The following is a 24573-nucleotide window of genomic DNA, read 5'->3' as shown; positions in this document are numbered from 1 at the left end:
TACTAATACTCAGAATTTATGTAATTTGCTTAAAGTTGCACAACTAGTAACCAGGACAACCATTTTTTAAACCCACTTTATCAAACTCAGAGCCTTAGTATGCTTTCTACTGTATTTCTTCCTCCCTTTGTTAGCAGTTAAACTCAAGTTGGCAGCATTAAGTAGGAAAATTTCACATCTGAAAATAATCATTTTTGCCTTTCTCATCTTAACGTTGAGACTTGACAGGAAAATTCAAAGAACAAGCTCAATAAGGCCATGGGCATTTTTTTGTCTTCTGCGAGTACTTATCTGCCCAGTACCGACAGCAAAGAGCTAATTTGCCTCTTTGGTACTTTGGAACCACCTATTTGCTATTCCTTTGTTTTATAGTGAAAGAAGCAGAAATGGTTAACAGTGAGTTTTTCTTGAATGTTAAGAGGTTGCAGAATCCTATAGTATAGAATAAAGAGCTGATATGCTAGTTAGACCAAACAGCAGAACGACCCTCCGGACAACCTTTGGACAAAGCTGGGGCTGCGAGGGCCGAGCTCCTTGCACGAATTTCGTGCATCAGGCCTCTAGTATGTAAATAAAATCCAACATAATAGGAACTGAGAAAAGCTAAAAATCAGAAGCAAAACTGTGAATTGTCTCAATCTGGATATGCCAGAATTGAGTTTTGGAAATTTGGGGGAATCGTAAGAATATCTGAATTTTCTGTGCTACAATGTGATGATATTCATTGATTTATATTCATGAATTCACAATTTAATGTAATTGCTATTGGGAAGCATGTGCAGAGGCATTCCTGAAACAGATAAAATGCTAAACTCTTAACACCACAATGAAAGTTGTATAGGGATTGATGAATATGCAAGAATTATTGTATGTTTATGTTTACAGTGAAAAGAGAACTGAATTAGGAATTGGTAGACATGGATTTAAGTCTAGGCTCTCTCCTTGTTTTCCTTATCTATGAATTAAAGGGATTGGACTTGTGAAATTCCTATCACTTCTAAAATTCTATGGTTTTTGAGAGTAATTTTAAAATGTCTTATAAAACTTGTACTCCACTAAACATTATTTTTCTTCTCCATAAGGGTGTCTTACTACTACAAGCACTAACAAGAAGTAATGGCGCAATCCAGAAAATTGTTGCTTTCGAAAATGCTTTTGAGAGACTACTGGACATTATTACAGAGGAGGGCAACAGTGATGGAGGTACAGTATGAATGGATTTATTTTAAGTGATTCCTTTTGTGCTCACTAAACTGTTAATTTCTGGAGAATACACTTGAAGGAAGAAATGAGGACTCTCACTTTATATTCTTTTTTTCACTATGATGTGTTGTGTATAGATTTCTTTTTATTCTGTTTGATATTTGTTAGGCATCTGGAATCTAGATTAGTGTCTATCATAATTTCTGGAGAAATCTCAGCTATATCTCTTCAAATACCACTCTGCCACATTTTCTCCTCTTTTTAAACTCAGATTCAATTCTCTGTCATCTGTCATTTAACTCTCACCTATTGTCTTACTTTTTCTTCTGTGTTGTCCATCTTTATGTCTTTCCAGCCTTTATTCTGGATTTTTTCTTCTGATTTGTTTTCTATTTCAACAATTCTCTAGTCCCCTATATTTAATTTGCTAATAAATGTGTTCATTTCATTGAGGGTTTTTTTCCAATTATATTGAGATATAGTTGACATACAGCACTGTATAAGTTTAAAGTGTATAGCATAATGATTTGATTTACATATATTTTGAAATGATTACCACAGTAAGTTTAGTTAACATCCATCTATTGATTTTTTTATGAGGTTTTTTATTCTAACCCAAGGATACGTTTTATTTTTTTTCAAATTGGTTTGAGAGAGAGAAAGACAGACACCAATGTGAGAGATCATTGGTTGCTTCATGTTTGCACACTCACTGGGCAACCTAGGTATGTGCCCTGACTGGGAATCGAACCCACAATTTTTTGGTGTACAGGATGATGCTCCAACCAACTGAGCCACCAGGCCAGGGCAATCCATTGACTTTTTAATGTTTCTTTTCTGGAAATACTGTTTGGTTCTTTGGTAAATGTGTGTGATTTTTTTTTAATATAATTTCTTTTTCTCTGCAGTTATTTTCAACTACCTTTTATTTCTTTGAACATAAGAAACAATTATTTCATAGTCTCTGTCTGATAATCCCAATAGTTTCAGTCTTTGTGGGTCTGGTACTTTTGCTCTGCTCATTCTTGTGCATGGTACAATATTTTCTGAGTACATGGTTATCTTTCACTATGGGTTGTTGTACTTAACAGAATTATTTATAGGAATTTAAAGCCTAGGATGAAGGAAATTTCTTTCAGAGAAAGCATATGTTAGTTTCTGCCAAGCCCTGGGAGATCACATTAATCCAAATTCAAGACGTGAGATTTCCTAGAACACTCAGGCAATGCAAACTGAGGCTGCAGGATCTATGAGGACTAGTTAACTTCTGGTCACTCTCACCCTGAAGATAAAGCCCTTTGAATTCTCAGCTTATTAGGTGGAGGGTTTTCTGTTAGTTTTCCTTCCCACCTTGTGCATGTTCCTGACTTTGGTTTATTTTTCCTCTACCCCAATCTAAAGATTTGAGAGTCTTTACCAGTGGTTCTCAACCTTCTGGCCCTTTGAATACAGTTCCTCATGTTGTGACCCAACCATAAAATTATTTTCGTTGCTACTTCACAACTATAATTTTGCTACTGTTATGAATTGTAATGTAAATATCTGATATGCAGGATGGTCTTAGGCGACTCCTGTGAAAGGGTCATTCGACCGCCAAAGGGGTCACGACCCACAGGTTGAGAACCGCTGCTTTAGACAGTAGATGATAAGTAAAATAAAATTAGATAAACAAGAAAGATTAGATGAGTCACTTAGGATGAGTGCAGAATGAGAATGGAAATGCTAGGATAGAACCTAAGGTATGCCAATAGTTAAGGGATAGTAAAGGAGTAGTTGGCAAAAGAGACTGAGAAGGGAAAGGCTGAGAGTCAAGAGGAAGACTGCATTTTTAGAAGGGTCGGGGGAATGGGTAGCAGAGGTAGTGTCTATGGGATTTAGAACATGAACATCATTAGTGACATTTGTGAGAGCAGTTGTGTAATAGTATTTGCCTCAGAATCCAGATTGCAGTCTCAAGGAGTGAATTACAAGTGGGAAAGTAGAATAGTAAATAAAATTTATATAAGGAATTTGGAAAAGGCACGGGAGAGAGGTAAACATGAACTGGAGGTTTGACACGGATGTTTGTGTGTTTTTTGTTTTTATTTGTTTTCTTGATTTTAGAGAGAGAGGTAGGGAGAGGGGGAGAGAGAGAGAAACATGGATGTGAGATAGAAACATTGATCTGCCTCCTGCATGCCCCCTACTGGGTATCAAGCCCACAACCTGGGCATGTGCCCTGACCGGAAATTGAACTGGCAACCTTTTGGTGTATGGACCAATGCTCACCTGCAAGGGAGCAATGGATGGCTTTTATGTTCTTAAATTTTTTATTGACATGAAATATTTCAAACATACAGAAAACAATAGAAATAGCATAACAAACAGTTGAGCACCTACCATTTAACTCTATTAAATGCTTACATTTTGCCATTCATATATCAGATTTTTTTAAATAAATAAAACACAACAGATAGTTAAGTGTATAACCATTCTAATATTTTCCCCAACCTTCCTTCTCTAAGATCACAATATTCTGATTTTGTTGTTTTTCCTTCCTATGTGTGCTTTCATACTTTCAGTACTTATTTGTGTGAGTCTATATATACACATTATACACATCTATATATATAAAAGCCTAATATGCTAAGTGTCCGACTGTTCATTCGACCAGTTGCTGTCACATGCACTAACCACCAGGGAGCAGACACTCCGACCGGTAGGTTAGCTTGCTGCTGGGGTCCAGCCGATTGGGACTGGGCAAGACAGGCTGGACATGCCCTGGAACCTTCCTGCGGTCCCTCCCCTGCCCCAGTCATGCACTGGTGGAGTCCCTCGGCCTGGCCTATACCCTCTCACAATCCATGACTCCTTGGGGGATGCCAGAGAGCTGGTTTCGGCCCGATCCCCACAGGCCAGGCCAAGGGACCCCACCGGTGCACGAATCCTTGCACCAGGCCTCTAATATATTCATAAACAATATATAGTATTATATAGCTAAACAATATATAGTATTATTTTGTAATATACAGTATATAGATAAGGAGTATTCTGAATATAATTTTACATCTTACTGTTTATTCAACATTTTTTTTTAGATTTATTTATATTGATACATGTTACTCTGCTATTAGTTTTAAGTGCTATATATCATTCTGTAGTATGTACTGTGATCTATTATTTTTTTAATTGAACTGACAATTAGGTTGTATCTGGTTTTTGCTAATATAAACTGTTGTGAAGTTTTCATGTATCTATTTCTGTATGAAGTTTCTCTACGTTATATACCTACAAATAGAATTATACTTTTTTTCATCTTTTTTAATCCTCAATTTTTTTCCATTGATTTTTAGAGAGAGGGAGGGAGGGAGGGAGGGAAGGAAGGAGGGAAGGAAGGAAGGAAGGAAGGAAGGAAGGAAGGAAGGAAGGAAGGAAGGAAAGAAGGAAGGAAGGAGGGAGGGAGGGAGGGAGGGAGGGGAGGGGAGGGACGGAAGGGAGGGAAGAGAGAAACATTGATGTGAGAGAGACACATCGATTGGTTGCTTTCTGCATGTGCCTCAACCAGAGCCGGGGATCAAACCTGTAACCCAGGTATTTGCCCTTGACCTGGAATGGAACCCATTACCCTTAGGTGTGGGAGCTACCGCTCTAACCACTGAGAACACTAACTAGGGCATCATCTTTAATCAGATATTGCCAAATGGCTTTTTAAAGTAGTTTTATCTATCCATCAGCAGTGTTTCCAAGTTTCTGTTTTTTCACATCCTTGTCGATTCTTGTTTGCATATTTGATGGATGTGAGATGGTACCTCTTGAGATTTTATTTCGTTTCTTTAAACTCGTGAGATTAAGCATAATTTTATGGATATATTTATTTTATGGATATATTCCATTTTTCTTTGTTTGTTTGTCTTTTACCCTCTGAATTATCTACTTGCCCATTTTAGTATAAGACTATTTTTTCTTTCCAGTTGGTTACTGGAAATTCTTTATGTACTCTGGATACTAATCCTTTGTTCATTATACATCTTCTAGTCTGTTTATAGTGTTTCTATTAAAATTTAAAATTTTAATGTGATCACTACTTTATAGTTTGTTTTTGTGTCTTGTGTACGATATCTGTCTCTAACTCAAGGTCGTAAAGAGATTTTCCATCATTTTCTTCTACTAAAGACTTTAAAATGTTGTCTTTTACATTTAATTAATATGGATTTTGCATTTGAACAATGGTATGAAATTTGTAATTAAATTTTCATATGTATGAAGGTCTGTTTGTGAGTTCTGTGTTCTTTTCCAATAGTCTGTCTAACTCTCTACCAAAATAACAATCTTAATTACTAAAGCTTTCCTACCTTTTAGAATAGAGGAAAAATCTCCTGTCTCTTTTCAAAATTGTATTAACATGCCTTTTCTTTTTTGTCCTTTCATTTGAATGCAACTTGTCTACTAGTCAAGTTCTATGAAAATCCCTGTTGGAATTTTGCTTGGAAATATATTGACTTTACAGATTAAGGAGAATAGCCATGTTTACTGTATTGACTTTTCCACCCATAAACCATGGTATATCTCTTAATTTATTCAGGTTTTATGTCTTTTAGTCATGTTTTATAATTTTGAGCAAAAGAATCTTATACCTTTTTTATTAGATTCAGTCTTAGGGATCTTACAGTGTTTGTTACCATATGAACAGAATCTTTTTCCTATTACATCCTCAAATTGGTGCTTACTACTTGATTTTTGTATATTGATCTTATATCCAATTAGTTCTATTAGGCTTTTTGTGTAGATAATCACATTTTCTACAAATAAGAGTAATCTTTTTTTAAATATATTTTATTGATATTTTACAGAGAGGAAGACAGAGAGTTAGAAACATCGATGAGAGAGAAACATCTATCAGCTGCCTCCTGCACACCCCCCACTAGGGATGTGCCCGCAACCAAGGTACATGCCCTTGACCGGAATCAAACCTGGGACCCTTCAGTCCACAGGCGGATGCTCTATCCACTGAGCCAAACTGGTTAGGGCAAGAGTAACCTTTTTTTTCCCTTTTCAATTCTTATACCACTTTTCTTTTCATCTTATTTATTTAATTAGAATCTTTACAGTATTAAATGTTGCTGACCTTAATAAAAATGTTGATGCCTTTACCATTAAGTTTGATTTTTACTAAGTGTTTTTATCATGAATGAATCTTGAATTTTAGTAAATGATTTCTTTCTACATATATGGGAATTATCAGCTTATTCTTCTCCTTTAATCTATGAGGGCTTTTTCTTTTAAAATGGGAGAGACTCCAATCACATAAGCAAGGGGAGATGGGAGAGATACAGGAGAGAGAGGATGATCAATCAGTGGTACTTAATACCCAAAAAGGAGAAAAAAATGACATCCAGGGTAGAGGAAGGAATTGACTTAAGATAGGAGAAGAAGGGGAGTTGAGTTGAAGGAAGAGTCATATTCAAAGAGTGAAAGAAGAGGACATGGTTAATTAAGGAGATTAAAAAATTATCTTTTGGAGAATAGGAGAGTTAGTTGAATATTTTAATTAGGAAATTTCAAGACAGGGATAAAGGCCTCATTAATGGTGTTAACCATGATTTTACAGAAGAGTAGATTGCCCCCTCGTCATTACCCCAAATACTCAGCTACCTAGGTGAAGATGTAGGAAAAAAGCCAGGCAGGTGATTTTTCACAGTATTGTGCCTTTTCTAAGAAGGTGCTATGAAAAGACAAGAGAGTTTAGCATATTATCTATAAAGTGGAAGAAATGAAGATCTATATAATCTTATTTATATAGGGAAGGAAGTAAAGACAGGAGGTTTCTAAAAAGGGAGAAAAACTTTTTAATGGATTGAACATCTCAGGGAAGGCATAGTACACATATATTGAGAATTCTTGAGCTAGGAAGATAGGAGGTTTTAGTAATAGAGAATTATCTCTTAAAATGACACCAAGGAACTGAGGTCTAGGTATTAGATCAATTGTCACTGAACTTGAAATCAAGAGTGACAGCAAACTTTGAGGAAGAAGACTTTGAGTGAGAGGCCAGTGATGTTTTCAGTGAACAAAGAGTAGTGATCATGAATTTGTTACATAATTATAAGATATGGTACAGCCGGATGGCCTGAGCCTCAAGGAAACAGGTGTTTGTTTTTTTTGACAAGGTAAAGGAACTATGATCTCTGGAAAATATACTGTGCTATCCATAATCTATATGGATAGATTCCATATCCTGACTCTAAAGAACATGGAAATGAACATGAATTGCCCTAACTTGAGAACATTCCAGGATAATGCAGTTTCGTTAAAGAAAAGAAGCATTTCATGAAATAATTGAGGGTGTAATAGGTTTATTAACCAGTATTTTGGAGTTTGAGGTAGCATCATGAAAGAGTTTGAAAAGAAATTAAATGGGGAGAGGAAGCATTTCTAAGATGAGAAAATGGAAGAGCATATATGACCAGAGGTGCATATTTTCTGAGGAAAACGGGATTTTAAGGCAAGGTGGAATTACCTAGTCTTAAGGGTTGCTAAGACAAGTTCCAATAGCTCCTTGTAACTGGTACTGGCCCTCAGATCTAGAATTCATTTTGCACACTGGAAGGAAGGCCTGCCAGTTATAGTGAGGGCTTTGATATTCTGTTTCCTCCAGAGCCTTCAGATGGTCCTAATGGCAAATCTTATTTAATGGAGATTTATGGTCCTACATAAGAGACAGATATAGTGGTTCCTCCTCATGAGGTGTGAGGATCAGTCACATGGTTGAGCAACATGAGGTAAGGAAGCCTTCCTTCTGGAGAGATCAGGACTGGTTAAATTAGTGATTCCTTAAAAGTATTTAAAATGTGCACCTTCAACATTTTAAGTTAAATATAATAAATTTTTAAATATAATTTCTACACTAAACTTTTGAGTTAGAGCCAGAACTTTTTCTTTGAATATGGGTCTGCTGATTGGAGTTTTTCACCATCTTTCTTGCATACGTTACACCTATAATACATTATGTAGGATTTGCATTTTGGTTTCCTTAAAATGGAGTGCAGGATCTGTATGGGTTTTTACAATTACTTTCCTTATTTTAGACTTGTATTACCCCTGCATAACAGTAGTCATTTTTAATGACTTGCTTTTATTGAGTTTTGAGTTTTGCCAAATGCAAACATAGTTTTCATAAAAATAGCTCTGTTCTCATGTTTTGGCAGTTTACATAATAATTAATAATCAGTGCAAATAGCATGATACATTTGTGAACAAAAGAAATTTATTTTTAGATACAATACCAAAAGCATAATCCATGAAAGAAAAATGAAAAGTGGGATTTCATTAAAATTAAAAATTTCTCAGCAAAACATTCTGTTTAAGAAAATGAAAAGAGACTTCTGGTCAAGATGGTGGTGTAGGTAAATGCAGTACTCACCTCCTTCTCCAACAACCACATCAAAACTAAAACTAGCCCTAAACGGTCTGGCTCAGTAGATGGAGCGTCGGCCTGTGGATTGAAGGGTCCCGGGTTCGATTCCAGTCAAGGGCATGTACCTGGGTTGCGGGCACATCCCCAGGAGGGGGTGTGCAAGAGGCAGCTGATCGATGTTTCTCTCTCATGGATGTTTCTAACTCTCTATCCCTCTCCCTTCCTCTCTGTAAAAAATCAATAAAATATATTTTTTTAAAAAAACTAAAACTAAACTACAAAACAAGCATTATTCAGAACCACCTGAAACCTAGATGAATGGGAGTCCTACAACTAAGGATTTAAATTAAAAGCCACATTGAGATTGGTAGGAGGGATGGAGTTTAAGAACAGGATGGTCCCACACTCACATGTGGTAGATAAAAATCAGGAGGAATATCTCTGCTATGGAGGTCTCCCCTGAGGAGTAAGGTTACCAGCCCCACACCAGGCCACCCAGCCCAGGGTTCCAGTGCCAGGAGGAGAAGTCCCCACAATTTTTGGCTGTGAAAACCAAAGGGTATTCATTGTGGCTGAGTGAAATGGAGGGCTTCTGGAGTCCCAGGCAGTTCCTCTTAAAGGGCCTGCACACAGACTTACTCTGACTTACTCTTTCAGAGTTCCAGCACTGGGATAGCAGTTCGAAAGGCACCAGGGACAGACAAGGAGGAACTGAAGTATTTGGCATCAGGGCAAGAGCTGGGGGGGTCAGCTTTTTCCCAGAGAAAAATGCTGGCAGAGGCCTTTTTGGGGTTTTTGTTTGTTTGTTTTTTGAGCCCTCTACCAACAAAGCTGGCAGAAGGGTAACATATATGAGTCTCTGTCAACCTGGCTCACACCGTTTGCCCTGCCCTGTTGATTCCCTGAAATCCCATCCCACCCATGTGGCTTTTCTATATAATGACCTATCTTTACTGACACTTTTTTAGACTTTTCTAAAATCTCTCAAGCCACATCTGGCCTTGGTGTGCCTTGTACCTTTTGCTAAGTTGTCCCCAGGCATGGCACTAGCAGTGTCCAGCTTTGGTTCTCAGTTAGCCTTACCTGGGCACCTCTAAGCCCAGCACAGGTAACAGCCATCTGCAGATTGCTTTGTAGTTCATGCTGGGTGGCCCCAGGCAGAACACACATGGTGGTTCACCTTTGCCTGCACCTCCTAGGAGGCCCCAGAGCCAGCAACCAGTGGACAGCTTCAAACTACATCAAAGCATCACCCAGTCACTTCCACAAGTGACACAGGGTGGATTCAAGTGGGCACCATAGCCCCACTGATGTAAGTTCAGCTCTGTTGGGGTGGGCTCCTGCACAGTTGGTCCTCTGTGGTGGTCTGTGGTCATAGCCAGTCCTTGCAGCCAATCAACCTGGGGGTAAATCCTGTCCACTGATGTGCCAACAGTAATCAAGGCTCGACTACAACAGGAGGGCATACATAGCCCACATAGGGGCATACATGGAGTGCCCAACTCAGGTGAACCCTACAAAATACCTACTACATTAGGCCACTCTACCAAGCCTGGGAGATGCAGCAGCTCTACCTAATACATAGAAACAAACACAGGAAGGCTGCCAAATGAGGGGACAAAGAAACATGGTTCAAATGAAAGAACAGAACAAAATTCTAAACAAAATGGAGATAAGTAACGTAAATGCAGAATTCAAAACATTGGTTATAAGGATTCTCAGTGAACTTAGTGAGAACTTCAACACCATAAAAAAGGACCAGTCACTAACTGAAATGAAGAATAATTTACAGGGAATCAAGAGTAGAGTAGATGAAGCTGAGAATCAAATTAGTGATTTGGAATATAAGGAAGTACAAAAACACCCAATCAGAACAACAAAAAGAAAAGTGAATTCAAAAAAAATGAAGGTAGTGTAAGGAGCCTCTAGGACAACTTCAAGTGTACCAACATTCACATCATGGGGGTGCCAGAAAGAGAGCAAGAAATTGAAAACCTATTTGATAAAAGAATGACAGAAAACTTCCCTAACCTGGTGAAAGAAATAGACATATGAATCCAGGAAGCACAGAGAGTTTCAAACAAGATAAGCTGAGGGAGGCCCACACCAAGACACATAATAATTAAAATGCAAAAGGTTAAAGACAGAATCTTAAAAGCAGCAAGAAAAAAAGCAATTAGTTACCAACAAGGGAGCTCCCAGTGTCAGCTGATTTCTCAACAGAAACTTTGCAGGCCAGTAGGGATTGGCAAGAAATACTCAAAGTGATAAAAAGCAAGGACCTACAATCAGGATTACCCAGCAAAGCTATCATTTAGAGTCAAAAGACATATAAAGAGCTTCCCACATAAGAAAAAGCTAAAGAAATTTATTACCACCAAACCAGTATTACATGAAATGTTAAAAGGTTTTCTTTAAGAAAAATAAAGGGGGAAAAAGATAAAAAAATATGAACAGTAAAATGGCAATAAATATATATCTATCAATCATTGAATCTAAAAAACTAAACAAGCAGAACAGAAACAGACTCAAAGATTTTGATGGTTGCTAGATGGGAGAGGGGCTGGGGGATGGTGAAGAAGGTGAAGGAATTTAGAAGTACAAATTGGTTGTTACAGAATAGTCATGGGGATATAAAGTATAGCATAAGGAATATAGTCAGTAATATTCTAATAACTATGATGTCAGATGGGTGGGAGGTTTATTGGGATGATCACTTAGTAAGTTATGTAATGTCTAATCACTGGGGTATACACCTGAAACTAATAGAATATTGTATGTCAACTATAATTGAAAAATTAAAAATGATATAAATAAATTTTAAAATAGAAGATGAAAAGATAGGCCACAGACTGGAAGAAAATAATACATATCTGAAAAAGGACTTGTATCCAAATTATACAGTGGACTCTTGAAATTCAACAATAAACAAATAGCCCAATTATAAAACGGACAAAAGTGAACAAACACATTACCAAGGAAGAGATATAGATGGCAAATAGCACATGAAGAGATGCTCAAAATTATATGTCATTAGGAAAATGCAAATTAAAATAATGAGCTATCACTACATGCTATTAAAATGGCAAAAATCTAGAACACTGACAATACCAAAAGCAGGCAAGGATGTAGTACTATAGAAACTCTCATTCATTGCTAGTGGGAATACAAATTGATACAACCACTTTGGAGTACATTTTGGCAGTTTCTTACCAAGCTAAACATACTTTTATCACTCAATCCAACAGTCACTCTCCTTGATACTTACCCAAATGAGTGGAAAACTTATATCCACACAAAATCCTGCGCATGAACGTTTATAGCAACTTTCTTCACAATTGCCAAAACTTTAAAGCAACAAAATGTCCTTCACAATAAAAAGTTAGCAAACCATGAAAAGACATGGAGGAACCTTAAATGCATATTGCTAAGTTAAATAAGCCCATCTGAAAGTTCACATTTTCTATGACCTAACCAACTGACATCTGTAAAAGACAAAACTATATAGAGACCGTTGCCAGGGATTTGGGGGAAAGAGGAATGAATAGGTATAACACAGGATTTTAAAGTATGAAACTATTCTGTATGATAACTGTAATGGCAGATACATGACATTGTACATATGTCAACCCATAGAACTGTACAACACAAAGAGTGAATGCTAATGTAAACTATGGACTTGAATAATGTATCAGTATTTGTTCATGAGTCACAACAAATGTGCCACACTAATGCTAAATGATGATAGTAGGAGAAGCGAAGGGAGAGAAATAAAGTATATTAATGTTTAAAAATTGATTATCATAGACATAAAGCTTAGCTACTAAGAGCAGAAGTGGAGGTGTACTGCACAAAGGAACCTGCTAGCTGTGAGCATCCAGCATCATCCATATGCTTCATTGAGAGAAACAGAGATCATTGGTTAAACTAGCACTTGATAAAGTGGAATCAGTAGTTGGAGAGCTTCAGCTATGATAAAAGTGTAACCTGTTGTGTGGATGAAACTACTCTGGAGAGTATATTTTGTAAGCAAAGAAGAAAGGCAGAACACAACCATGAATGATAGGAAGGAAGCCAGAGGAGTGGCCAAAGATCCTTAAGGAAGACCAGGAAAGAGCAAGTGTTTTAGGAACCGAGGGAAGAGGAAGTTTCAAGGAAGAGACAGAGAGGCAACAATGTCTAATGGTTCTTAGAAATTAAGATATGATTCATTCATTCAGCAAATATTTAATAGTGACCTATTATGTATATACATGATATCTTGTCTCTGTCTCTGCAGCGGATACGAAGTAGTTCACTGTATCCTAGTACGGCATTCACAAATTCCTGTCTTCATGAATTATAATCTATTGGAGAAGACAGATACTACAGCAAAATAAAAGGAACAGGCTACTATGAAAGCATGTAGCTAGTGATGCTAGCTAAGTTAATCACTGGGTCTTGGTGATTATTCCTGAAGAAATTATATTTAACCTGGGATTTGAAGAAAATATCTGAATTACTGAGGTAACACATAGTTGAACATAGGAGTCAAAGAGATCATTAGAGGACCTGAGAAAGAGCACACAGATTGTGGTCAGGACAGCTCTCTGCCTTGCCATACTGAAGAAATGTTGAGTATGGAGATTTCTTCTTCTCTCTCTTTTTTTTAATGTTTAGAGATTGAATTTTCCTTCAGGTTTTATCAGCCTTAACACTTCCATTTTACATTCTTTCCTCAGGTATAGTAGTGGAAGATTGTCTGATTTTGCTCCAAAACTTGTTAAAAAACAACAATTCCAATCAAAATTTTTTTAAAGAAGGCTCATATATTCAACGTATGAAACCTTGGTTTGAAGTTGGAGATGAAAATTCTGGCTGGTCTGCACAGAAAGTAACAAATCTGCACCTAATGCTACAGGTATATTGAACTTAGACATAAATGTGGTAAGAATTTTGACTGTAATACTTTCAAAGAAAAGTAAACTCATGTTTAATAAAGCCAGGATGTTCAGTAGATTTCAGGTTGGCTTCTTAAAAAATTTCCTTATAATATGGAAATTGATCCCCTTCACCCCTCTACACACACCCCTATCATTCAGCTTTAATAATTATTACACCTGGCAATTTTGTTTCATTTTTTAATTCCCCTCCCTTACCTACAGGATTATTTTAAAGCAGATCCAAGCATATAGCTTCTGATGAGTTTTACAACAGGAGATAATCAATTACGGTGTTGACTTGGAATTTTTTAAATGTGCTTTTTTTAATGAAGGTTTTGATATAAATTTTAATATTTCGAATATTAAGTTCAGCAAATAAATTCATTCAGAAAACATTTACTGAGGGCCAGGCACTAAGTGCTAGTAAATGAATTATAATGTCTCTATCCTCAAAGATTGATAGTCTGAGTTTTTTGGGGGTTTTTTGTTGTTGTTGTTTTTTTAAATATATATTTTATTGATTTTTTACAGAGAGGAAGGGAGAAGGATAGAGAGCCAGAAACATCGATGAGAGAGAAACATCGATCAGCTGCCTCCTGCACACTCCCTACCGGGGATGTGCCACAACCAAGGTACATGCCCTTGACCGGAATCGAACCTGGGACCCTTCAGTCCGCAGGCTGACGCTCCATCCACCAAGCCAAACGGCCAGGGCGATAGTCTGAGTTTTAAGTCCAATACAAATTAAATTGACAAATCACCTCTAATTTTATTTAAGCTTTATTGTGATAGTGAAAGTGAGGACAGTAGGATCCCAAATTATTTCTGCATCAGAGGAAATTATGAAGTTCTTTGAAGCATTTTACTTATTTACTCCTTTATTGAATTCCCCTATTCCAAACACTTAATTTTAGACCACCTCCTAACTACTCTGATGAATCTTACGGGTCTTTGAATGTCTCAGAATTGTGCCTGCATCTCTGAAGTTGTGTTCCACAAAACTAGATTGTTCATTTCTCTAGTAATTAGAGTCTTAATACTGTTGCATGTCCTGGAGTTGCTTACATAGGTTTGATTGATAATTAGGGTCACCATATACCCCAGTTTGCCACAACAGTATTAGTTATGTAATTACTAAGTGTCATCTTTTGCTTCAAGTGTCCCTATTTGGGTAATAAATTATATAGTTACCCTATTCAGAATATGCCTAAACATTGTTAGGAAAATATTTTACAGAAGAACATGAGCAGAATCTTTCTATTTATACTCCCAACTTCATTATTTCTATTTTCACATGTCAGTATTGCACATTTCAAGACTTTATTAGTTTATGTTTTTTAGAACAGCATTCAAGTGGTAAGCTTGATATCTTTGCTCAACACAGCTTTCTTAATAAAGGAAATTCTTCTAGAAAAGTAATTTACAAAATGTGATTAGAGAGAGTGAAGGGATCTGATGATATACAAAAACTTACATGTTTCCTATTGAACAGTGAAAATTTAAATTGCTTGAGGAGCCTATTCATGTTTTATATGTAGGATACTATGTAAAGAATTCTTCTTGAAGACAGTGTCACTGTTTAAAAAGTAAAGTTCTCATTTAACCCCCAGAAATTTTAGAATAGAGTGTTACATGTAAACAGAAGAACAGAACCTGGCCTATGTGGCTCAGTTGGTTGGAGTGTTGTCCTGTATACGAAAAGGTTGCAGGTTCAGTTCCCGGGCACATACCTAGGTTGCGAGTTCGATCCCTGGTTGAGGTGCATGCAAGAGGCAACTGATCGCTGTTTCTCTCTCTGTCATCGATGTTTCAATCTCTCTCTCTCTCTCTTTCCCCCTCTCCCTCCCCCTCTCCCTCTCTCTCTCCCTCCCTCCCTCCCACCCCCCTTTTCCTCTCCCTCTCTCCCTCTTCCTTTCTCTCTAAAAAAATCAAACATTTTCAGGTAAGGATTTTTAAAAAATATAAAAATACTGTTTTTATTCTAGTTAGATAGTAAGTTGGTTAAGCATCCTTTCCTTTTAAAAAGTAAATAAACTAACTAGATACTAATCTTGAAGAACATAAATGTCAAAGTAAAACTGAGTTTAATTTATATATTCTTTACCTCAAAGATTGAATAGTTGGAGCATTCATGACTTCATAGGCCACAGGTTATTTTCTGCTTTTCAGTCTGTTGAATGCTCTTTCTTTATAGCTATATTCAGGGTTGTTTGTATTTCAAGCACATGAAAAGGCGTCATAAATGATGATAAGCAATCCTTTTTTGGATAGGTACACCCTATTCATCATTACAATTATAATCATGTTTGAAATCCAAGCCACTAAAAGTTGAAATTGATCTGCTTGAGAATATTCCATTCCAATATTTGCAGATTGAATTTGGGGGGAAGAATCTTTTTGAAAAGTTTTGTTGGTCATAAAACATTTTAATCTTTTTTGAATGATAGTTTAATGTCTAGTTCTGCCTCCCAGAAAGCTCATTATCTTATGAGAGAATCTTTTTCAATGTTCGGTAGTTTAAATTATTAAAAACTTTATATAATGAGTCAAAATCTGCTTTCTTATCCTTATAATAAGGACTCCCTCTTTTTTCAACCATTCTTTCTACTTTCATCAAGAAATTGATAATTATTTTTTCTGTATTTCCTTCATCAATAAAAATATCTAACTGCTATTAGATCATATTAAGAAATTATTATTTTGATGTGTGTAATAATAGCTTGGTGACTGTTTTCTAAAATCCATATCAGTTAGAGATACTTATAGAAATATTTGTGGGAGAAATGACAAATAGCTTGATAGTTGCTTATAAAAATTTTAAGTAGGGATAGGAGGAGAATAAATTTTTAAAACAACAACAACAAAAAATTTTTAATGGAAATCTAACTAGAGAGGTCCAAGGAGAAGAACCAATGTGAAATCCTAAAGCCTCTCTCTAGTGTCATCAAACTATTAGTTAATCCTCTCAATAAAGTATTATCATAAATGTCCCATTTGATTTTGATATACAAGATTTTTATACACATATATAAATATTACTCTAGTTTTAAAATGCAAGGTATATATAAAATTATTTTGAAGATGTAACTGTGCTGAACACTTGTTTGGGATGACTTTTTTCATGTTTCTTAAATTTCATGTTTAAGTTCAGACTAATCTAACCATAGGATCCAAATTTGGGACTTAATTAGCATTAACAGGCAGTAGGGCCAACCCCTTGCCTAATGCATGAATCTTCTACCATGTCTCCAGTTGTTAGTTTATCCTCTCTTTAAATATTTCCAGTTTAGGAGGAATTTAAACACCTTCACCCATTCTGTTTTCAGACCTGCTCTATAATTAGGTATTCATCCTTACTTCAATAAGAAATCTTACTTTGATAAAATACCACCCTGTTACTTATTCATTCATTCATTCATTTATTGAGTATGGACTATGTTACAAATACTGTGCTTGTTTGGGATACAAAAATGACCAAGGTAGTTTCTACTCTCTGGGAGTTCACAATCACTGAAGGAGATAAACTTAGGATTAATATATAGGAGTGGTTCTCAACCTTTGCTGCACATTAGAATCACCTGGGAATCTTTTTAAAATCCTGATTTCTGGGCCTCATCCTCCAGAAATTCTGTTTCTTTGTTATGGGGTGGGGCCACAAAGTTAGTAACAAAGAAACAGAATTTCCGGAGGAAGAGGCCCAGAAATCAGGATTTTAAAAAAATTCCCAGGTGATTCTAATGTGCACCCAAGGTTGAGAACCACTGATATATAGTATAACAGAACTGTTGTCATGATAGCATAAAGGGAAGAGCACCCAGATCTGGCTAAGCAGGTGAGGGCATTCTTCACCTAGATTTTTTTGTTGTTGCTATAGATTAAATTTGCTTCAAGACTTTTTTAAAAGACAAATTTTGTTTTCTCTTTCTTTTGCAGCTTATTCGTGTCCTGGTATCTCCCACCAACCCTCCTGGTGCTACCAGTAGCTGCCAGAAAGCCATGTTCCAGTGTGGCTTATTGCAGCAGCTTTGCACTATCCTAATGGCTACTGGAATTCCTGCTGATATCCTGACTGAGGTAAACTGAATGAAGGCAGAGACTGCTCTGTGGAGTTGAAATCCTAAGAATTATCAGAAAGAATTAAATATCAGCTAAAGGAAAAACAGCAATAGTTAACTATTTTTATGTGTTAAAGCCCTTATTGATCCTACTAAAATATAATTAGCATAATGATGACAGTATCAATTCCAAAAGGTGGACTCATTCCTCAAGTTTAATAATATATAACTAGTTATAAAGCATAGAAGAGTTCTCATTAATTTTATTGTGTTCAACAGGCATGAACAGTATGATTTATGTTTGTAATTTTGAGAACAATATGACTTTAGTCTTAGTCAAGTAAGACTTGAGTCTTAAGTAGTCTTACTTATTTATAAAATAGTAAATTCTTTCCTGACATATGGCATTTTCTGTTTCCTATCTTTTAAGAAAAACGTTAATTTGAAGAAAATAATGGTTTAGTTTATTTAAATTACCTTTTTATTTTTCTCAACACATGCACATTAAAAGAACAGATAATAATAAAAGTTTTATAACAAAAACAGCTGTCTTCAACCTCTCTCCTCCCTACGATAAGTCGCACTAACCCCCTGTATAGCCCTCCTACTTTACTTCCCTTGTCACCCCAGTAACTTATTTTTAAATCAATAATCAGGGCTTAATAGTTTTACAACTATATTTTTACTGTTCCCTGCTAAGCCAAAGAGAGCCCTATGTCTTTTTTTATTTTATTTTTTTTTTTTTTAATATATTTTATTGACCTTCCACAGAGAGGAAGGGAGAGAGAGAGAGAGAGTTAGAAACATCGATGAGAGAGAAACACCGACCAGCTGCCTCCTGCACATCTCCCACTGGGGATGTGCTCACAACCCAGGCACATGCCCTCGACCGGAACCGAACCCGGGACCCTCCAGTCCGCAGGCCGACACTCTATCCACTGAGCCAAACCGGTTTCGGCCTATGTCTTTTTTTAAAATACACCTTGCTCTGGTCTGTCTTATAATAGTGTTCTTTTTTGCATTTTATTTTCTGGAAACCTTTCATCATCCTGCTCCAATACAGACTGGTTATTCTCTCTGCCACACGGCTCTTGTCCTGGACTTTCATTCACCATTCCTTCTAGGACCTACTTTCACCTCTCTCTTGACTTGGATTCCTTAGTTACAGATTCCATGTCTTCCCCTGACCCCCCATTTCATTATCTTATTTTAGTTAACTTCTTGAAAAGGGGTAAATGGCAAGAAAATATGTTTTTAGTTTTGTTATTCCTTCAGAGTTAATTTGAGGTTTGGCTAGGGATAGAATTCAGAGTTGGGAATTACTTACACTCAGCTTTCAGAACATTATTTCAGTGTTGTTGAAGCCATCTTGAGTCTTAATCCTTTTTATAGAATCTGCTTTTTTCTCTCTAAAACTTTTGGAATCTTTATTTCTGGTTTTCTGAAATTTACTGATGATGAGCTGTACGGCAGAACTTTTTTTCCTCCATTTATTTGAAAGAGCACTCACCGGGCCCTTTTAAGCTAGAGACAAATGTCCTTCAGGTCTGAGGGTGTTTTTTGTATTCCATGATAATGTTCCTTTTCTCTTCTGTTTTTCCAACTCTATTAATAGATTGTTGGGCTTTCTGGACCTACTTTTGTTTTTTAATTCTATTTTCTTGGAGGTTTTTTCAACTTTATTCTTTTTCTGTGTGTGTGTGTGTGTGTGTGTGTGTGTGTGTGTGTGTGTTAATCTTCACCCAAGGATATTTTTTCCATTGATTTATAGAGAGAGTGGGGGGGGGGAGTGGGAAGAGAGAGAAAAACATCAATGTGAGAGAGACACATCGATTGGTTGCCTGCCACACACACCCCTACCGGGGCTGGGTATTGAACCTGCAACCCAGGTATGTGCCCTTGACCAGAATCAAATCTGAGACCCTTTGGTGTGTGGGCCAACATTCTAACCATTTACCCACACAGGCCATGGCTCAACTTCATTCTTAAATTGAATCTTTAATTTGTTACATTTTAAATTTGTTCTCTAATATTATATTAAAGCATTCTTTTCTTGTTTTGTAGAAATAGATTCTAGCTCTTAAATTATATTACTCATTTTAGTTTTTTGAGATTTTAAATGTGTGCGGTCAAGTGTTACTTTTAATTGGAGGCCTACACTTAATTTTTTAAATGTTATCTCAAGGAAGTATCACAAGATTATATGCTGTCACTAATTAATTTGGTGTCTGAATTTTGGCTTTGAAAAGCAAAAAGCAGAGATATAACAGTTTTCTTCACTTGAAAACAGGTTTCCTTCCTTAACTTACTTTCTCTAAATTATTTTCCCCCTTTAATAGACCATTAATACTGTATCAGAAGTTATTCGAGGCTGTCAAGTAAACCAAGACTACTTTGCTTCTGTAAATGCACCTTCAAACCCACCAAGGTAGGAAACGGGAAATACTGAGAATCTGCTATGAAGTAAAAACTCACTTTGGGATTTTAGTATGTCTCATATGCACACCTTATTCTCTTAAGAAGTTCAGTTTGTGTGTTTTGAAACTAGAAATTATCTGACAAGGTAAAGATGTTGTTATTTTAAAAGAGTTAGTAGTCTTTGGTACCTATGCGTTTGGGCTCAGGTATCACCTCTTCCACTTTCTAGCTGTGTGCCTTGAGCAAGTAAATCTTTTCGCTTTTCTGAGCTGCAGTTATCCTTTCTGTGAAATGGAGATGGAAATACTTAACTTGCTGGTGTTTTGTTTATGGTTTTTCAATCAACAAAAATGACTAGTTATTGGTTTACAATGTTTCTTTTTGTGCTTTTTTTAAATGCAACAGACCGGCAATTGTAGTACTTCTCATGTCCATGGTTAATGAAAGGCAGCCATTTGTATTGCGCTGTGCTGTTCTCTATTGTTTCCAGTGTTTCTTATATAAAAATCAAAAAGGACAAGGAGAAATTGTGTCAACACTTCTACCTTCCACCATTGATGGTAAATAATTTCGTTTTAATTCCTGTTTTAAAAAGTAGATCATTGTCTTTCTAAATTTTAATGGTAAAATATATCACAACTCATAAAAGACCCTGGTTGTAGTAGAATATTTAAAGTATGGCATTTCCTTGAATTTTCTTTAGATATATAGTGTTTAATTAAGGTAAAAAATTTCTGGAATATTACTATTATCAATTTGATGCCTAAAGTATTCTACTATTTCTTTATTCTGCTACTTTTTTCCCCAAGGTCTTTTTTTTTTAGAGGGGGAGGGAAGGGGTCATCTTTCATTTGCTTTGAAAAACAGACTTTCAAAAAACATTACTTAATACTACTAATTAACACATTTTTCAGTAGTATTTTGTCTTTTTCTCTGTGTGGAAAAAACATAATAAATGTTTATTATCATCTGCCTTTCATCTTTGTAGCAACAGGTAATTCAGTGTCGGCTGGCCAGTTATTATGCGGAGGTTTGTTTTCTACTGATTCACTTTCAAACTGGTGTGCTGCTGTGGCCCTCGCCCATGCGCTGCAAGAAAATGCCACCCAGAAAGAACAGTTACTCCGGGTTCAACTTGCTACAAGTATCGGCAACCCTCCGGTTTCTTTATTGCAACAGTGCACCAACATCCTCTCACAGGTGAAGTGCCAGTGAAACTTGACTAAGGGCGTGAGGGAGGTTTGGCTTACATGTGTTGATGCCAATGATATAAGAATTTAAGGCTGTTCTTCGTAGACTATGGAAATGAAAAAGGGAAGGGGCAAGGACTTACTTACCTGCTTATTAGCTCATTGTAACCTGAAACAGTGTTGTAGAGAAAAAGTTATAAATATTCTTACAAGAATGGTTTTGCCAAATAGTGTTACAACAATAAGGTCTGCATCATGATGGAAACACATATTCTAGGCAGAGGTGTTTATTGGTTTTTCTTTTTCAATCATCCACAGTGTTCTTGCATGTCATTTTAATTCAGCTCACTTTAAGAGAGGGAGTAAAGTCATTTGTAGCCATATACCTCCCTCTCTCTCTTCCCAGACCCAGAGCAATTGAACTTCTTTCAGAAAACAAAACTAGAATACCAGTCCATGGCTTGTATAGTTAAGCTGTATATCCCTTGATGTTTATGTTCTCAAAACTCCAAGGCATATAATTTACCTAGTATGATAGAGGAAAGCATAACTAAAAATGTTTGCATTCCTTTAGACTATTGATAAGAACAGTAGTCTCAAAGTATCAATTCTAACTCATTTAGGAGTTAACTCACTTACTATTAGATGATTTGCCTACACGAGCCAGACTTGCTGTTGAACAATTCAAGTTCCTGCTTTAGCAACAGGGTAAAGGCATCAACATTCAGAGTCACTGGGTGGGGAGGAAGTAAAAATGTGGGTAAGTCTAAATTGCTGTATCCACTGGAATTGTCTGATACCCCGTCCCATGATAATGTGCCATATCCTCCTTAATTTTTAATTTTGCTATATTTATAGAATTGTTTTATTGTTAGATTTAAAGAAATATCAGTGTCATCCATAGGAAGTGATAAATGAAAGCTTAAAAATTAACTGTAGCCCTGGCCGGGTGGCTCCATTGGTTGAAGCATTGTCCTGTACAACAAAAGGTTGCAGGTTCAATTCCCAGTCAGGGTACAGACTTAGGTTGCAGGTTCGATCCCCAGTCAGGACTCAGGCTGAAGGCAAACAGTTGATTCTTACATTGATGTCTCTCTCTCTCTCTCTCTCTCTCTCTCAAACTCAATAAAAACATATCCTTGAATGAGGATTTAAAAACTTAACTGTAAGTGAAAGGGGAGTTAAAAACTCCCTTTGTTGTTTAACATTGCTTTACTTCAATTGAAAGCTTATAGCTTTGACTTATCATTTATCTCTTATTGTTTAAAAAATCTATCCCAAAATATTCATATTTTTATTTATTTAATACTTGGCATTTCCATGTTGCTGTCAGTTGAAAACAGCTTTTCTTAAGCCAAATAATAATTAACTGTCTAACCACCATCACTATAGACTTCGCTCTAACATTGTAATTATAACTCATGCATAAAGAGAAATCCTCAAGATAATGGTGTCTTCCCAATCTTAGTAATCACAGTGCTATAAAATTATTCTTTCTCCTCTAAAATATATGTGCATTGTTATATAATAAAAGATTAGAACTGTTCTGTCCCAAAGTATTAGTTTGGGTTTGTAGAAACTGTATTTGAGGGATTTTTTCTAGATTTAAATTTTTCTAAAGCAGTAATATTTATGAATAATTTTTAATGTATAATTTACAGGGTGATAAGATCGACAGACGGGTATGTATCATTTGTGTAAACTTAGGCATTTTCCTCTTACAGCAAGGCTTTTCTTTGTCTTGGGTTTGCTGATTGGTTTTTTTAACCGCTTGTTTGAAGTTATATTCTACTCACACTTTCATGTGCCAGCAAGTTGATCTCTATCATAAGTGGCTCTACAGTTTTTCTCCTTGGGATATTGTAGTGGTTTTCCTAAGAACTGTGGGAATGACCATCTGAAACTATACTGTGCCTCCTCCCGGGATGCTTACACTTTCAGAAATTCCTTGGTTTTGGCTTTTGGTGTTTTTTTGGTGTTGTTTTTGTTTTTCACCCAAGCTTGCTTCTTTATTTCCCCTAAAAACATTTCAACGGTAGTAAAAGTTAGGATTAATAATTTTGCCAGTAAGTTAGTCATTATATGAAAAAACTAGTGGCCCGGTGCACGAAATTCGTGCACAGGGGAGCGGGTGTTCCTCAGCTCTGCCTCCACCCTCTCCAATTTGGAACCCCTCGAAGGATGTCCTACTGCCAGTTTACAGGGATTGGGCCTAAACCAGCTGTCGGACATCCCTCTCGCAATCCGGGATTGCTGGCTTCTAACCGCTCACCTGCCTGCCTGCCTGATTGCTCCTAACCACTCTGCCTGCCGGCCTGCTTGCCCCCAAATGCCCCCCCCCACCAGCCTGATCACCCCCAACTGTCCCCCCTGCTGGCTTGCTCGCCCCTACCTTTCCTCCCCACTGGCCTGCTTGCCCCCAACTGCCCCCCTGCTGGCCTGCTTACTCCAAACTGACCCCCCCCCCCCCGCTGTCCTGATCACCTCCAACTGACCCCCACTGATGGCCTGCTTTCCCCCAACTGGCCCCCTGCTGGTCTGCTTACCCCCAGCGGCCCCGCCCCCCACCATCCTGATCACCCACAACTGCCCTCCCCTCTTGGCCTCTACCTTGGCCCCGCCACCATGGCTTTGTCCAGAAGAACGTCCAGAAGGTCTCCTGGAAGGTCTCCCAGTCTAATTAGCGTATTACCCCTTTATTAGTATAGATAGAAGCCTGGAGCACAGGTGGGGGCCAGCTGGTTTGCCCTGAAGGGTGTCCTGGATCAGGGTGGGGGTTCCCTTGGGGCGTGGGGCAGCCTGGGCGAGGGGCCTGTGGTGGTTTGCAGACTGGCCACGCCCCCATGGGTGAGGGTCCCCGCTGGGGGGCGTGGCCAGCCTGGGTGAGGGGCTGAGGGCTGTCTTCAGGCTGGCCACACCCCCTTCAGAATGGCGGTCCCGCTGGGGTGCCTGGCCAGCCTTGGTGAGGGGCTGCGGACTGTTTGTAGGCTGGCCAAGCCCCCCAGTGGGGACCCTCAACCCATGAGGGTGTGGCCAGCCTGGGTGAGGGGCTGAGGGCCATTTTCAGGCTGGCCACACCCCCTTCAGGGTGGGGGTCCCCACTGGGGGGCATGGCCAGCCTGTGTGAGGGGCTGAGGGCTAGGTGAGTGGCTCATGGCTGTTTGCCTGCTGGCCACAGCCCTGGGCAACCCAGGCTCCCAGACCCTCCTTGAGCGGAGGCCACAGCACTTGGAAGCAGGTATCGGATTTATTTATCTTCTATAATTGAAACTTTGTAGCCTTGAGCAGAGCCCACAGCCAGCCAGGGCAGGTGGGAAGCTTGGCTTCCTCCATTGCCAGGGGCAACCCAAACCTCCTGTTCACTCCAGCTCCGTGGCCGTGGCCATCTTGGT

The 24573-nt window shown here is 37.7% G+C and overlaps 1 protein-coding gene across 5 annotated transcripts in view; it reads left to right on the top strand.

Annotated features, from left to right (window-relative positions):
* USO1 (USO1 vesicle transport factor) overlaps positions 1 to 24573 on the top strand; it is a 74943-nt gene that overhangs the window by 30141 nt on the left and 20229 nt on the right. For 3 of the 5 annotated variants that reach the window (XM_070394841.1, XM_070394813.1, XM_070394833.1), the window contains 7 exons: positions 1083 to 1203; positions 13318 to 13496; positions 17452 to 17592; positions 19913 to 20001; positions 20397 to 20551; positions 20980 to 21191; positions 22843 to 22863. In XM_070394841.1, the coding sequence (XP_070250942.1) occupies positions 1083 to 1203; positions 13318 to 13496; positions 17452 to 17592; positions 19913 to 20001; positions 20397 to 20551; positions 20980 to 21191; positions 22843 to 22863 (918 nt within the window). The remainder of the gene's footprint in view (positions 1 to 1082; positions 1204 to 13317; positions 13497 to 17451; positions 17593 to 19912; positions 20002 to 20396; positions 20552 to 20979; positions 21192 to 22842; positions 22864 to 24573) is intronic. The other 2 variants (XM_070394850.1, XM_070394822.1) reach the window with 1 other exon arrangement.

Source organism: Myotis yumanensis, unplaced genomic scaffold, assembly GCF_028538775.1.
Source record: "Myotis yumanensis isolate MYYU_CA2020_CCGP unplaced genomic scaffold, mMyoYum1.0.hap1 SCAF_1, whole genome shotgun sequence".
Classification (NCBI taxonomy): domain Eukaryota; kingdom Metazoa; phylum Chordata; class Mammalia; order Chiroptera; family Vespertilionidae; genus Myotis; species Myotis yumanensis.
This window is presented reverse-complemented; position numbering and strand designations above follow the sequence as displayed.